General features: G+C 26.1%; 2 protein-coding genes across 2 annotated transcripts; one reads left to right on the top strand and one right to left on the bottom strand.

Annotated features, from left to right (window-relative positions):
• Window positions 1-8,429: 8,429 nt before the first annotated feature.
• On the top strand, window positions 8,430-9,523 carry LOC124944138 (zinc finger protein ZAT9-like). The gene has a single exon (XM_047484612.1). It carries the CDS (start codon window positions 8,441-8,443, stop codon window positions 9,320-9,322), a length of 882 nt encoding a protein of 293 aa, XP_047340568.1. The 5' UTR covers window positions 8,430-8,440; the 3' UTR covers window positions 9,323-9,523.
• Window positions 9,524-13,201: 3,678 nt separating this feature from the next.
• On the bottom strand, window positions 13,202-14,598 carry LOC124942490. Its single transcript, XM_047483009.1, has 5 exons — window positions 14,172-14,598; window positions 13,902-14,102; window positions 13,761-13,821; window positions 13,537-13,661; window positions 13,202-13,424 (listed from the first exon to the last, which is right to left on the bottom strand). Exons 1-5 carry the CDS (start codon window positions 14,532-14,534, stop codon window positions 13,335-13,337), a joined length of 840 nt encoding a protein of 279 aa, XP_047338965.1. The 5' UTR covers window positions 14,535-14,598; the 3' UTR covers window positions 13,202-13,334.
• Window positions 14,599-17,720: the final 3,122 nt, after the last annotated feature.

The raw sequence follows: 17,720 nt of genomic DNA, 5'->3' as shown, positions 1-17,720 counted from the left end.
TGAATAATTTACTATAAAAGTTTGAACTAATAATCTAGTTATACACAACCAAAATTAAAAATTAAAAGTGTTAATAAATTATAATTAAACTAAGAGCATCCTTATTCATTATCTATTTTTTTTTTGTCTATAATCTATGATTGATCATGAAAAGAGTTTTATGACCAAGATTTTAGTCATTGTGCTTATTCATGACCAACAAAATCTTGATCATGAACTAAAAAATATTAGTAAACAAAGGAGGATAATTAGTAAAATTGAAGAAAATTGTGATTTTTTTTGTGCTCCGAAATAACAAGAGTGGTCTCTATTTATAGATCTCGAAAAATTATGAATTTTGATATATATATATATATATATATTTTAAATTATAAATAATATTAAAATCGGGTTTTAAAGATAAAGATAAAGAAAATTTGGACAACCAATCAGATGCTGACAAATGATAACATTTGATTGAATGACTTTGGTTATAATTTTTGTCATAACTTCACAAAAACTAAGACCCAATGACATGATTTTGGTTTTGGTCATGATAAATTGACAAGATCAATCATAACCAGCATTATGACCCATTTTTTAGTCATGGATAAGGATGGTGTAAAAAAAATTCGAAATAAATTGAATAATAAAAGGACTCCAAGGATTAACTATTTATTAGATGAGAAATGATTAGGTGAGGAAATTTGGTGAGGGAATGACGTGGCATAATTTTATTCGCTGAAAAAATAAAATAATTTCTCTCTTTTTTCTCTTTCCTCATACTTTTACATTTTCCAACCAATGAAGGTGATGCCACGTCATTCCCTCACCAAATTCTCTCACTCTATCACTCCTCTTATTAGACATATTCCACGTTGATCTAAATATCTGTAATTTTAAATATATTTTTAAAAAACTTTCCTTTTTTGGTAGCATTTTTTTTTCTTTCTAATTATACATTCTCTGTTTGACCCTACAATTTCTTAATTACAAAATAACAATGGTTATTTTAATTCATATTAAAATTAATTATACGATAATATGAAAAAAAAAATATACCTTTATACAAACTAGAATTTAGCCCATGCATTTTCACGAGTAATAATATAAAAATTGAGAAAAAAAAATTATAGTTAAAATGTAATAGCATTTTTAATTTACTCTCGAAACATACCTATAACATTATTTACTCTCACATATATATCCAAATTAACCACAGCTCTCGACCCGACAATCCAGACACTTTGAAATTTAAGCATCATTATATATATATATATATATATATATATATATATATATATATTAGTTAGTTAAAAAGTTGAACTTATATTGTTAAAAGGCTTCGCGTTCATCAAAATTGGTGTAGAATTTAAAATATAAAGTCTTTTTAGTCTAGTTTGTTAAAGGGTTGTACTTATTTTTGTTAGGTTGCAAGTTCGAAACATACCCATAGCATTTTTAATTTTATTTTTAACCGTTTTAAATTTATGGGCGGGTCAACCCATAATCCAATCCAAATTTCCATTTATTCTCACATTTATATCCACATTAACCACAGCTCTCGACCCGGCCATCTGGACACTTTGAAAATTAAGCATTATATATATATATATATATAAACGATTTAATTTATTATAATTACACTAAGTTTGTAAATTTTATCTATAATTATTGTTGCTATTGAAATTTAACTATACATACTATAAATTTTATAATGCATTACATTCATTATTAATTTTAAATTCTTAATTATTAAGTTATTAGTAAGGATGACAATTTGAAATTGCCCTAAAAAAACCTTTGAATTGTCATTTTTTAGCAATTTTTTCCCTGTTTAAGCGATAAATGATCGGGGACGGTTTCATTAGAATTTTTAAAAATATATATAATATAAACCGTGTGCGAGAATTCTCTAAATTAAAACGAGACGGAGATCTCTCATCCCATTACCATCCTTTATTAGTTATTAGTTAGTTTCAAGTGAAAAAATATTTTTTAAGAGATTTTTCAGTTTCATTTCTACTAATAAATACCTTTGTGATCATATTAATTTTCTCAACAAAATCTAACTATAAATGCGTTTATGCCTAGTTTTCTCTTTATATGATTTTTCTGACTAGTTTTTGTATGTTTGACTATATGTTGTGTAATCAAACTAAACCTTAAGACGTTTTGGGTTACAATTCCATGATTATTTTTTACAATATTTTGGTCAACAATAATAAATATTACATCAAATTATCAAACCGGCCACGACCGAATCAACTTTAATTGCTATATGATATTTACCAAAAGTTAGTATATATCCCATTTGTAAACAGTCATTTTTATTAATTATTTGATATTTATCAGATTATTTGTGTGTCATTTTTCTCGTATATTTTATTTTATTTAAATTAGTTAAGAACTTTGATCTCAAATAATAAAAAGTTATGTTAGAGATTAATTTTTTATATTAAAAATAATTTAAATCGGAGTGAGAAGTCATTACTTATAGAGGATGGTACTAATCTTTTTTTAATTCTTTTTAAATAAGGATTATTACTCAATACTTTAACTTGGAGTGAGTGAATGCAAAAGAAAAATAGGATTAGTAAACTGTAAAAAAATATATTAACAATTCCAGTAATCACTTGAATTTAAGTCATATTAAAATATCTCATTATACACATTTTTGTTTAAAATAACTTATTGTACATCTATTTAGTTTGGTTTAAGTCCTAATAATATTTCATATATATTTAACTAAGTTTGAAAAATCTTTTTATACATGATTTTGTTTTAAATTGTTTCATGTAAATTTATTTTTATTTGAAATTGTTCCTTATATCTTTATTATTGTTTCTTATATATTTATTTTTCTATAAATTTATACCATAAATATTTAACTCGTTTAAAATGTTAAAAACTGTTATTTATGTTGAAAATATGCATAATTTTTGTATGTGGTATATGCATTTTATTATTATTATTTTAGAAAAACAATTTAACGATCAATTTATTAAACAGCCCAAAATAATTTTATCAATTCATACCCTCTTCTGAGTTACAAATAATGATTACATTTTAAATAATCTGTATCAATTCATACCCTCTTCTCCAAGAGGTCCAACGTGTCGAAGACAATAGACCATCTTCATATGCACTTCTTATCATCTATGTTTCTTCTTCTTCTTTTTCTTTTTCTTTCTTTTATACATCAATTTTAACATTAACTCATAATTCATTTTCTCGATAAAATTAAGATACGTTTCAACTCTTATAGTGTAACGAAATAGTGAAATACAACGAAACCTGTAATATGTCTTGAATCGGCCGACCGGATATGATATACACCAGAAGAGCGATTATACCTTAGTGACAATAAATTGAGAGTGGGAATAAATATAATTTAATTTGAAGACGAAGTGAGTTTGTTAGTCAAAATATGTCTTAACCTAAATGTGAAAACTTAAACAAGTTAAAACCTTAGACAATCAATGAGTTTTTTAAATTATTTATCACAAGTGTGAGATTTTGGCTATAAAACAAGAGTTATTCATATTTGGACTTAATTTCTTTATTTTGTACAACTTAAAAAATCCGAACTATTTCTTAAAATTTGTGGGGATTTCTTCTTCGATTGATTGAAGGGAGTCAATGAAAAATGGTGATTAGGGGATATGAGAAAGCGAAAATGAGAAAAAATGATGTTAGTGAGAGAATTGAGGTTTTTTAGAAAAATAATAGATTGCAACCAAAACTTATGGATTTCTTCTTCAATTGATTGAAGGGAGTCAATGAAAAATGGTGATTAGGGGATATGAGAAAGCAAAAATTTGAAAGAAAATGATGTTAGTGAGAGAATTGAGGTTTCTTGGAAAAATAATAGATTGCAACCAAAACTTAGAGATCTTATTCTCTTTTAACTTCAATACTCTTTGATTGCTTAGAAATAAATTTGGGGTACAACACAAAGAACGACGAATGAACAAGTCGCTGAAAAGAGAGCGGAGCAACTTGTTCGTCGTTTAAGAATGAAGTTGTTAGAATGAATATCAAAAAGTCATCTAAAGATGGACTTGAAAGCTATTGAGTTGTCTTGAATTAGTTGTGCAAAGAAAAAGAAAGAATATTGAATAGAAGAGAATTATATCTTTTTTAGTGTATAATACTAATTTAAGGAAATAAGATTAACACAAAACTGAGAAATGTGATATTTTGTTATGGTTTGACAATATTTTGAAGATTCTTTGTCAATATATTAGTGTTGACCTAGTTGTAACTTATTTAAAGATGTAGTCGGATACTTTATAAAACTGAAGTCATTACCTTGAGAGCAACATTTTCAATTCCAATTTTTTTTATCTATTAAGGTTTTAGGGACTAATTATTATATAATCTCGTGTCATAGCCTTTACTATTTTGATATAATATGTATTTTGATCTCCTTAATGAGATTTTCTCTTCTAAATGGACGTAACCAAGTTCTATTTTGGTGTACCACGTTAAAATTGATGTCCTTATTGGAAATAATTTCTCTACGTCCACTTAGAAGAGATAATCTTATTAAGGAGATCAGAATACAAATTACATCAAGATAGTTTAGGGTTATGACACAAGTTTATGAAACACTCGGTCCCCTAAAATCCTAACAGATATAAAACTAGGACCAGAAACGATGCTCTCAAGGCAAAGACTTCATCTTTCTAAAGTATACGATTACACCTTTAACTAAGCTTTAACTAGGTTAACACTAACATTTTGGCAAAGAATCTCTCAAATATTGTCACAATATTTTCTAATTATATTACCATAATAAAATATTAGTCAATGCTAGAGGTGTTCCAAATGCATTAGTCAATGCTAGATGTGGTTTGGTTGCATTAGTTAATATAGAAGTGACTTTGATATATTAGGCAATACTAGAGATGTCCTAGATGTATTCATCAATGCTAGAGGCGACCTAGAAGGATTAGTCCATGTTAGAGGTGACCCAAATTCATTAGTCAATGTCAGAGGTGACCTAGATGAATTAGTCAAGCCAGAGGTGACCATATGTATTAGACAATGCTATAGGTAGCTTAGATGCAGTAGTTGATGTCAGAGATGACCCAAATTCATTAGTCAATGTTAGATGGCCCAGATGATCTATCGTCTCTCTTTTAAATTTAGAGTTGTCTCCAAGGCAACTTAATAACTTCTTTGTTAACTCAAATATTCAAGTCTATTAAACAAAAGCTTTAATAGGAATTAAAAATTGAATGTCACCTATAAAAGGAATTTGTACATATTTTCAATACAAATTAAAATTAAAAGATATTTAAAAATAAATTTAAGTAAAAATTAAATGTAGAACGAAAATTTCAAACAAAATAATGCATAATGAGATATTTCAAACTTAGTTAAATGTAAAGAAAACATTAAAACATTATATATTGTCCATTAATTGTTTTTAACTCATAGTAGCTATATATTCTTAACTATTGTTTTTAAATTGTCCATTTATATTAAAAATGATAAAAATATTTTTTAGCACAATCACAAATCATGACATTATTTTTTTAAAATAATAAAATAAAAACAAAATCACGTTATCAAGCTCGTAGATTCATGAGAAGAACAATTAACTCTCCAACTTATTTTATTAACTTTCCGGAACAAATATTAAAAAACGTCATAATAATAGTATTATGAATGATACACATCGGACGACTACGATTATTGAATGTTCAACAATTTATCTCCAACCAGATTGTCCACTAGAAAATAATTAGGATGATAACCTAGTGAATCCTAGTAATACTCAAAGACCCATCAACCATATTAGGCACATCAATACAAACTTCCCAATAACTTTCCAAAGACTCAGATATCACCTAGTGAATCCCAATAATATTCCACAAAAGATTAGAGGTGTTAGTCACCCTCGACAATGCAAAAATGAGTGAGTTTCCGATTCAACTAGTGATACATACAACAATGTTTATCATAATACAATATTTTCTCATGTACATATCATTCGTAAGAATTTCACCGTGAATAACGTTCCATTCAAAAAATGATATCTTGGATGAAATCTTTGACGCCGAAAACTTTTCCCAAATCATATGGAATACTCTTAGTGAATAAATTGTAGCAATGTCTCACATTAAAACTATCCATGTCTTGCCAACATATAATGTTTTGGTTAGACGGGGACATTTATAAGGAGATTAAACATTATTGAGAGTTCTTACCAAAACTAAAACTCTATTATGGGAAGAACTCTCAATAATATTTAATCTCCTTTTATATCTAATTCGTCTAGAAAAATCACTAGACTAATGATCAAACATATCTTTAATTGTGAAATTTTTACATATAGCAATAAAAACAAACTTATGACACATTACAGCTAGACTTTTGACATTACACCCATGAACGGATATAGAAATCTAAGTTATGGTAGGTTTAAAAAAATTTGAGATAAACTTAAAAAATATTGAGAAAATTATTGATAAAACAATTGAATAAAAGTAAGTTTTGCAATTTTCTTAGAATTAAATAAATAAATAGTGAACTAAATTGATTTTTGTAACAAATTATGGGGTAATTTCATATATTTATCATAAAAAAAATTATTATCATTATGAAAAGAAAAAAAATCTAAGTGGACTCCAAGATTACACCAAATATCGTTCAAAAATTGAATATAGACTTTTTATATTAGATAATTAGACATTTTTAGTAAATCAATTCCAAAACATTGATCATATTTGTGCCCAAAAATCTATTATACAATTTTCATAAAAGAGTCCGGTTAAAGTAAACAAGTCTCATTACATATTCTTAACTAATTTTTAAAAAAAATATTAAATTTAATTTTATCAAATATCTCATAATTCAATATTAAATTATATAAAATAAAATTATAAAAAGTATTTAATTAGATATTAAATTAAAAAGTATTAAAGTTTGATCTCCTAACGTTCTTCACATACGATCCACAACTTTAATTTAAAGCAACTTTGAGTAGAAATATATATAATATTATCACTTAGAACTAACAAAGTGAATACTTTTACTTTTAAATAATTTATTACTTAATCAAATTATTATTTTCTTATAAAAAAATATTTAAATTATTCAAATAAATATTTAACTTAAAAATCATATTATTTGTAAATAATTAGTTGATTATTCAAATAATCAACATCAAACACACGCTAATTATCTTAAATAATGAATATTAATACTTTTTTGACATTTTATTTATATATTACAAAACAAAAACCAAGTTTATACTTTTCTTTCATAACACCAATCTCTCACTTTAATATTGTGTTTTTAACATAACTTATTATAGTAAACTCTTTAGCTTAATTCTAATGACACTAACTTACCACTAATCTGAATAAATTTATTTTAATTCATTTTAACTTAAAATGTTTTTATTTTGAATAATAATAAATAAAAATAAAAAAGCTATAAAAACGGTTTATTTGGTGACGAAACTATAGTAGAATAAGTCTTTCCCCTAAAATAGTGGATACTTTTTCTTTCAATCTCTCTAAACCCTTCATTTTTAATCTAAGATCCATTTTTAATGGGTAATTAAATATTGATTTCCGTTTTACTAATTAACCACATAAAAAAGTTACAATAAATATGGTCAAGTCAAAAAGGGGTTAAAACAAATACAATCCTTAAAAAAAGATCACACAATCCCATCAAAATTAATTTATAGATCTGATTAATTCAATTCTTGATTCATACTATATGTTTATAGAAAACTACAATAAGTAATATTTGGATGGAAATAATTACTTAATCTCTCTTCAAACCTTGGTTGATATTAGGATAATTGAAAAATTTTATATGATTTTAAAAAAATGTTGTTTAGATTTTTTTAAGTGCTATTTTTTATTTAAATTAAAATAAGGATATTTTGATTAAAATATGAATAATTATATAATTAGAAAATTAAATATTTTGATTTTTAAAAAGTAGTAAATTTTGGGGTTATTGTTATAATTTAAATTATTGTTACATTGACCCCTCTCTTTACTCTTGTTTACAAAAGCTTCCATTAATTCTTTTAATTCAACATTTTTTTAGTTTATTTTTTTATTAAATAAATTAAATTATTTTTTTATTAGAAAAATCTTAAATATGACTTAAAAAGGTTAAAATTTGAGTTTTAGATAATTGAAACTTCTTATAACAAAAAGACTTAAATTTGAGCCTAAATATTAGTTTTATTTTTTATTAAATAAATAAATTAAATAAACCAAGAAACTAGTGAAAATATTTCATCTCCTCCTTTAATAGTTCTTCTCTATAAACACTCTCTTCAAGAAAGAGAAGAAATCACTTTCAAGAGAGAGAAACAAAAAATTTCTTTGATCTGTTTTTTGATATCTCTTTGTAAATGGAGAAACCCAAATCAAATATCTGTTCAAAGAGATTCATCAATGGAAGATCTTTGAATGGAAACATGAAATCTCATTTACCCAATGATAATTTTCCTCCCAAAACTGAGAATCAAGAAGATAATCATGATACCCATGAAGAAGATGATGAAGATGATGAACTGGGTTATGATCCTAAAAAAGCGGGTTCGGGTTCGGGTTCAGTTATTCTTCAAGATAGAGAGAGTGAAACGGATTCATCGGATAACCCGATTCTTCGACGATCAAAGAGGATTCGGAGGAAACCAGAAGCGTTAGAGAATCTTGATTATGAACAAAATCAGATTCAGATTCAGAAGAAGAGGAAAATAGTTCGGGTTGAGACTGAACATGAACCCGACTCGGTTAGCTCAATTTCTTGTACAAGTCCAGATGAAGATGTTGCTTATTGTTTGATGTCGATGAAGAATGATAAATGGGTTTTTAAAGAAGATGATGATGAAGAAGATGGTGAAGAAGATGGTGAAGAAGAAGAGGTTGATTCAGACTCGCCGGAAAACAGGAAGAATGATCGGAAAACCAGAGGAAAGTATAAATGTGAGACTTGTTTGAAAATATTCCGATCATATCAAGCTTTAGGAGGTCACCGAGCAAGTCATAAGAAAACTCGATCAATTCCCATTCCAAATCCGATTCCGATTCCAACATTTGAAGAACAAGAAAACGATGATCAGAAAATTCATGAATGTCCTGTTTGTTATAGAGTATTTTCTTCAGGGCAGGCATTAGGTGGGCATAAGAGATCGCATGTTATTGCGGCGGCGGCGGCGGCGGTGGCGACGAGTTCGATTCAGCGACGACCAGCTCCGGTGAAGAGAAAGAGTAATGTAACGATGATTGATCTTAACCTTCCTGCTCCAATGGAGGATGATGATGATGAGGATGATGAGAGAGAATGGGGGAATTGAAGAGGTAAAAGATTGATTTTTTCTGTTTCTTTCTCATTTTCTTGATAAAGTATTGTTAGTAGATTGGATTAAATGGAGAAAGGCATGAGTTTTTTTGAAAATTGTTTTTGGGTTAAAATAGGATTTTGAAAATAGTATTGTTTGACCTAGCTAGAACAGTAGAATGGGTGAATGAAGAAGATGAAGTTCTCTCTCTTTTGTGTGAAGAAGATGAAAGAAGAAAGAAGGGTTGTTGATATTTCATTATTCATTCAACAGAATTGGATCATTGTAGTTGTACCGGCTGATCTTCTACAATTAGTATTTTTCATCCATTTTTTTTGTTTTAAAAATAATAATTTTGTTTTTTTGGGTTTTTTTATAAGAATTTTACTTGGAATTTAATAATTTATGCATCATTCAATTTATTTAATTTTTTTTTATTTAATAAAATGTGAACACAAGTGATCAAACACATATCTCACAAGGAGGAGATATTCACATTTTTTTTTTTTCCAATAAACTAAATAAGTGGTTAAAACATGAAAATTATTTTTTTATTCTCCATAAATGTTGAATTGGTATAGTAAAGAAAAACCCTTATATATTTTTAAATTAATCCAAATAGTTTGGGTTATTTAAATAAATTTTGATTTTTTTTTTAATGTTGATTGTTTGTAATTTTGAAAGCATAGGTTTTTTTATACAATGATTTAAAAGATATAATAAAAAAAAATGTATTTTAGTTAATGAAAAATGTTTTAGAAAAAAAAATTAAACTAAATAAAATCTTACTTATATTCTATTCACACTAAAATCACAACTATAAAGAAACTCAAATTAAAAAAAATGGAATAAGTTGAAACAATTATTTCCTTAAATTATAAGCAACAAATACTCCTATAAATAACTACTTAGAATAAGTAATACCATAAATATATCATAACTATTAAAATGAAACAAATAAGCAAATTTTAAGATTTCTTAACATATATTATAGTCACTTAAATTTATTTATTATTTAAGTGTAAATTTAATTTAATTTTTTTACTGTTTTCACGGAATATACTAGTGGATTAAACAAATGGGTAATTTTAATATGGTTGTTAATTTGCTTAATTATCTAGTTTTTGTTATTTTGTACTTGATCATATTTATTTGGGTTAATGATTATTTAAATAATTTGAGATTTTTTAAAATGAAAATTATTTTAGATAAAAAAAAAATTAAAGAATAATATATAATATATAGCTACTTTAAAAATTTGTTATTTTTTTATAAAAAAAAAGTAAAAGATATTTTTAATAATTTTAAATGATAAATTGATTTATGTGATTATTAAAAAAATGGATAAAGAGATGAGATTTATTTGTATATTATTTATATTATGAACTAAATATTTTTTATTTGTTATTTTATTATTTAAAATAAATTTGTTTAAAAGAATATAATTATTATTATCAATTTTTATAAGATTTTAATTCTCATTAAATTCAATTAGAAATTAAATCTAAGAAATTAATTAATAAATTAATACAAAATAATATTTACAAAATCAAATTATAAATAAAAAATTCTAATAAAAAGAATCAAAATAACAAACCAACATAAAGATATTTGAAATTTTTTCTTACCAATTAAATTATCTTTAAATGAGGGTGATTAATTAAGCAACATCCAAAAATGTATACTAAGAGAATCTTCATATTAAGATGAATTTCAGTAATTCTTATTTAATTATTTCGAGAAAAGGAAATGTGTACTCGAGAAATAATAAATAATACAATTAGAGAGTATGAACAACAAATAATCTATCAACAACGATTGAGAGTATTATTCATATTATAGAGAATACTATTATAAAAATTCGAGACGAAAAATCTGATCTACCAAATAAGATATTGAAACGAACTCAAATATGAGTGATGGGAAGATAAACAAGACACCTCAAATATTCTATAAAATCGATTGAATGACCCAAATGAACTTTTTTTTATGTACATTATTATAGAATGAGAATTGACTGAAAAGTATATATAAATGATCAATAAACTGAAACTAAATATTAGAAAATTTTCAAACTGATTTCAACTGTATACTATCAAATGATAAGTAATATAATAATTCTTAATTTATTGTATTAAGATTAAGTATATGAATCAATATTTAATATTATAACCTGAATTTCATCTTTGGAGACTTTGACTTAACTGTCACTAACATCATAATAAAAAATATTGACTATTTGCTTATCTTCCCAACAATAGAGTTGAATTATCTTTTGTCATGATGATGACAAAACAAAGAGCAATTTTTGACTATTAGTATTGACTTGGATCTTATTAAATTACTTCAAAATAGTCACAAATTAGTGGTCAATGAAATTGATGACTATCAACTTCTAACATCTTTAGAGGGGTAGAATTTTTCCAAAATACAGGTGACTTGTCTTCAAACATTTCGATTTGTTTGTTAAAATTATATATTAAAATATATAATTTTTAAGAACATTTCTATCATTTTTTTTATAAAATAAGTCTAGAGATATTATAATTTGCAATCTAGTTATTAGATTTCATTTGTTTTGAGAACTTTATCCATTTGATGGTTCTTCACTAAAGTATGTCACTTAATTAAATTTGTATGAAAACTTACAAATAGTTAAATTTTGAATCAATTGATTAAATAAGTTGTTAGAAAATATTCACATTAAATTGAGGCTCTTTATCAGTGTAATTGACATTGCATACAATTTCTTTTTTAAATTCATAATTCCAGATTTTTTATTATTAAAATTATACAAAAATAAAATTTTGTCTCAACAGTTTTAAACGTCGTTAACTTAACTTATTATTTATGTGATATTTATAAATAAATAATAGAACAATGTCACTAACTTAACTATGCGAAGGGATGGTCTAAACTACCGATTAAAAAATCAGTAGTCAAACCTTAAATTCGATGAGATTCGATAGTTAAATTATTTATAAATGTAACGTAAATAATAAGTTAACGAAGTTTAAAATTATTTAGACAAAATACATTTTATATAACTTTAATAATAAAGAATCTCAAATTGGAAATTGGAAGTTCTGAAAAAAAAAAATATCAAAATTTAGTTGACCCAACAAGGAGCTTCAATCTAAAGAATAAAAAAAAATCAATTTAGGACTTAAATTAATTAAAAATAACAGTTTTAAGTCAATTTAATTAACTGAAATTCAAGTGGAAGAGACTAACTTCAGATAAAGATCTTATCTCAAACTCTTATTTGTACATTATTTTTTAAGTTTAACCACCTTTTAGAGAAATCATTTAAAAAATATTTCCATTAAGTAAATCATGCAAATCCTATTTCATAAAATTAATTATTTAAAAATTAGATTTGTATTCAGTTAAAAAAAAGAAATTATTATGCAGTTTTAGAAGGGAAAATTGGAAAAACAAAATTTTGAACTATTTTAAATAAATTAAAAAGTTCAAAAATATATATGTTAAAAGTAAAATATAAGAAAAAAAAGACTTATAACAAAATATTTGTATTTGTGTATATAACCTTTCAAGGTGAAAAGATTGTCACCTCTAAGTTACATGTATCATATATGTTAATAAATAAATAAAAATATTATCATATATTAAAAAGTTACATGTATCATATAGTTTTGAAAAAAAATTGTACATCAAATGACCAAAACATTACAGTACTATTAACTTAGAAAATTAATTTTCAATTAGAACCTAAATATGACAAAATACTAATTTCCATATACCCAATCAAAGCACCATTTTAAAGCAATCGAATATCCTAGACAAGACTCTTTTCACCAAAAATACCGTTATGATTGACCTATATACATATATTTGAAGACTTAAAAAACAAGAATGCCTAACCACTACCAATTAACAAAACGTTATTCTTCAATTGCAAAATAGAAATACCGAGATACAGGTAACAAGATTAAACACAACATCCTAAGATTATCCGTAAAAATATGTTTTTTCTTCATCTGAATTTACATGAATAGAATGAAAATCATACCTTCGTATCAACACCCGAGGAGACATCAGACCCTTGTAACAGGCGGCATCGAGTAACAATCTTTCTGAAATCATCGAGGCTTAGCTAGACAGAAAGAAAACCAATATACATTCAAAATTTGCTAAAAATGTGACCAATTTCAAATAAATAACTGCCAAGATATAATAATACATTTGTTTGATTTGAAAACACCAACCTTTCCATCTCCATTACTATCAAAACAATGGATCATATCAGCCATTTCCTTGTCAGTCCAAGTAAAATCATGAGCAATAGCTAATCTTCTTAAATCTCTTACATTTATACTCCCTTTCCCTGCTTCTGTTAATCGATCAATAATCATTCATTCATTCATTCATTCATTCTGCTAATCAATTCAATCAAAACCAAAGCTAAAGAAGAATTCAAGTTCAAGCTTACCATCAAAGTGGTAGAAGTGTAGAATCAACTCATCATCATTCATTTGTGCTCTACCAGAGATCTGAAGGACAAAACAACACTAAACTAAGAACAAGAAACAAAACACAAATTCTCTAGTATAAGCAAAAATCAATAACAAACTGTTTGTTTCTTCTTCCTTGGATTCTCCTTCAGGTTGGTTTCTGCATTACTTCGATTACTATCTGTAACAGGTTGATCAAGCAATGAAAGAGCAATGGCCTCCAGTAATTCTTTGTCATCATCATCAACATAATCAGAACTGTTTATGATAAAGTTCTTGGCAGTAATTCCCTTCTTTGATTTTGTACCTTTCCTGTTCATCTGAATTAAACTTGATTTAATCAGAAACCTTAAAAATTGCTTAAATCAAATGGGGATATTAATTATAACCTTTTTAGACTTGTTCAACAACTCTTCATCATCTTCATCACTAGATTCACTCAAACCCTTATCTTCTTCTTCTTTATGTGGCAAATAATCTTCATCTTCATGATCAATCTTTCGTTTCCCTTTTCTATCAACCTTCTCATTTGTCTTCCGAGAAGAACCCATAAGAGAAAATGCTATATTTTGAAGACCCAAAGCTTTGATTCTCGATTTATTTTCTTCAATCCTCTCCAGCCTTCGTTTCTCATACTCGGTTATTCTCGGTTTGCTTTCACGATTTGCCGGGACTTCGAGTTCTTCCGAACTGGAATTGGAATCATTTTCATGGCTATCTGATGATGAATCGTCGTCAGAGAGGCGAGGCATCTTCTTCTTTGGATCGAATACTGAAGAAAAAATCGAAATTTAGATGAATGAAATGAGGAACGCGGGAGATTTAGGGCAATTCCGCGATGAGAACTGCTCTCATTTAGATAGGACAGGATAAGAACTATTTTACTCCCTGAACTTTGAAAAGATTATATATTTCACATTTTGTTTTATAATTTTACAATTAAGCACCTAAACTCAAAAATAGGCCTTTCAAGTTTTGAATTATTTTAAAATACTATATTAACTATTATTTATTATGTATAAGTAAAATGTGACAGTAAAGATAAATAAGTAGTTCACTACTTCTAAATTCATAAAATTGAAATTTGCTTTGAATTATAAAATTTTATTTTAAATAATATTATTTAGAAGTCAAGTGGTGAAATTGGGATTCCTCGTTAGGATTCATTGAGATTTCGATATTTTCTTTTAAATATTACAATTTAGAACTATTTATATTTAAAGTTATACAAAAACGTGATTTTGTTTTAGCGGTTTCAAATGTCGTCAACTTATTATTTATTTGACATTATAAATAAATTGTTTTTTTTCTTCTTTTTAACTAGTTAATATATCTTCGAAGTATAACAAAGATCGAATAAATTTTCGGAGACGAAACTCATTGCCCAAACCAGGCGGGGATTGAACCGAGAATAAGGAAACTAGCTAGAAGCATTATAAAACGATTGAGAGTCAAGTTCTTCGCTAATGTATCAACAATGAACTTATAATTTTGACTATTGATTCTTGTTCGCTTAAACCCTGAAATATTGATTCCAACGACACAACCATTTTAGTAAAGAACGTCGGTACAGTTTGAGCAAAGGTCGCCCTTTATTGGCCACTCTCGGCTCCTTAAATCTAATGACGATCTAAGCTGAATCAGGGCCGCCATTTTGTCTCTAGATTGAATTCGAATGGTTTGTTACAATGTAGTGCACATCACTAGGAAGTGACAGAGACAATGCATAAAATTGTTTGATTCATCAATCTCACATCATCCATTATAGTTGAACAATCTCACATCCATTATGTTTGTTAGAATGGTTTATCTTTTTTCTCTTATTTTTTCACTAGTCCTTATAATTAGTTGGCTCAGATTCTTCAGTGGTAGTTTCAAGGTCGGATCTTGCGTATTCAACTAGTGCGATGAAAGCTTGAAGAGCGAAATCTGACTAAATCTGAAGAGCGGAAAATCAACATGTCGGTCAATCATGAAAGAAATCGATCAAGTAAACTTAAGAGTCGAAATGGTGAACAAGAATTTGTTATAGAAAAAGAGTCCATTCGCAAGACGTGTTATTAAATTAGTGACATTAATTTTTTTTATTAACTTAGATAATAAGTTAATCGCGTTTAAAACAGTTAAAGACAAAACCTCGATTTATATAAATTTAACAATAAAAACTTTGAATTTGACAATTCGACCCTTGGATATAAGTATAAAATTAATATAAAAATTAAATGATACTAGAAGAAAATAATAATTATAAAATTAATTACATGAGTTTGTTTGTAAGATTTAAAATATAGTTTAAGTTTATTTAAATTTAACTTACTAATTTATTTTAAAATTATAAATCGTGAAATTGTAAAAATAAATCAAAATTTTTAACTGATTTATTATAGTAAAAAAAAATAGGTGTAAGTACATTAGTTTTAATGCAATCTCATTAAAATTTGTTTATGTCAATTACTCAATTCATTGCTAATAATCTTTTGGTGTAGCTAGCTACTATTAAAGAGGCCACATTTAATGTGGCCTTGTTGAAACAGACCCAATAATGAGATCAAATTGGGCTCTTTTGTAAGCCCACTTCATAAAATATGGACATACTTTTAATATAAAAAAAGGAAAAAATGCAGTTTCATCTCTTATCTAACTAGACAATTTTATTAATTTAATTTCTTTTAAAAGATAGGAATCTTTTTATTAATATATTTAATCACAACAAATACAAACAAGTGAATATTAATTTAATTTCAAAACCACAAAATCATATTTCTAATATCATCCTTCTACACTCCCAAACATTATGGACTAACTTCATTTACTTATAAACACGAATAAGTCGCAATTAAACTATTATATTAATTTTAGTATATAAATTATCATGTATAAATAAAATCAAACATATACGAGTGTTTAACAAATAAGTTAGTAAGAATATGAAGTTGAAACGATTAGGTTTATCAAGTATACAATGTTAGCTATTCAAATAAGTTAAAAAGAGACTTATATACTTGATTGAAAAGAAGAATTAAATGAAGGTAAGCCAATTGAAATCATGATAAAAAGGTGAAAAAAGGCAGAAAATAGGAAGAAGAAGAAGACAAGAACAAAACACGACAATGACTAGAGAAGTGCAATGGTTGGTTGACTTGAAAACTGACATCTCTAATGTTTCAACTCTCAATGAATAAATAAAAATTATGATAAAGAGGATAACTTAAAATATTGGATTTATTTTGAAATGTTTATTGGATTTAGTATTAGAAATTCTTCATAATAACTATCCCTTAAAGTCATACTTTTGGTGGTGTCATAAAAAAAATGATCACTTGAATTAACAGAATAGATTATTTTAAAATAAAATTTAATAAAGGGTGGGCTATCAAGCTCATGCAATGTCTTTTTTTGAGTTTTGTGTGGCCTACAATTTAGTGGTCTTTTGACAAGCAATGAGTGCCCACTTTCTATTTCATGTTTTTTTTTTTTTGGAATTTTGGTAGGGAAGAAATATGTGTACCAAAGAAAGCGTTGTTTCTAAGCTGACTAAAAGATGAGGCAAAGAAAGAGATATACAAACAATGAAGGAAACCCTAAAAAAAGGTTTTGAGAAGATATGGTGGGCAAGAATCTTCAAAAGTTTATTGATATATATTGGTTATATTATTATTATTATTATATAGGTGGTTGAGAAAGAGAACTCTAACTTTTGGTGCACTCACAACTATGTAAATCACACATAGACAACCTTTTTCCTTTTCTTTACTATACTTTTCTTTTTTTCATAGGTGATTTTGTTGGGGGGCTATGGATGCCCATTTATTAGGGTTGGTTGCATTTAATAGTAAGTTAATTTGAGTTTTAATTTGTTAAATTAGTATAATATTTTTGTATTTTAATTTTATAAAAATAAATTAATGATATTTTAGTTGATGAAATTAGTGATAGAA

The sequence above is a fragment of the Impatiens glandulifera genome, chromosome 6, assembly GCF_907164915.1.
Source record: "Impatiens glandulifera chromosome 6, dImpGla2.1, whole genome shotgun sequence".
NCBI lineage: Eukaryota > Viridiplantae > Streptophyta > Magnoliopsida > Ericales > Balsaminaceae > Impatiens > Impatiens glandulifera.
The sequence above is the reverse complement of the archived record's forward strand: the minus strand, read 5'-3'. Positions and strand labels throughout refer to the sequence as shown.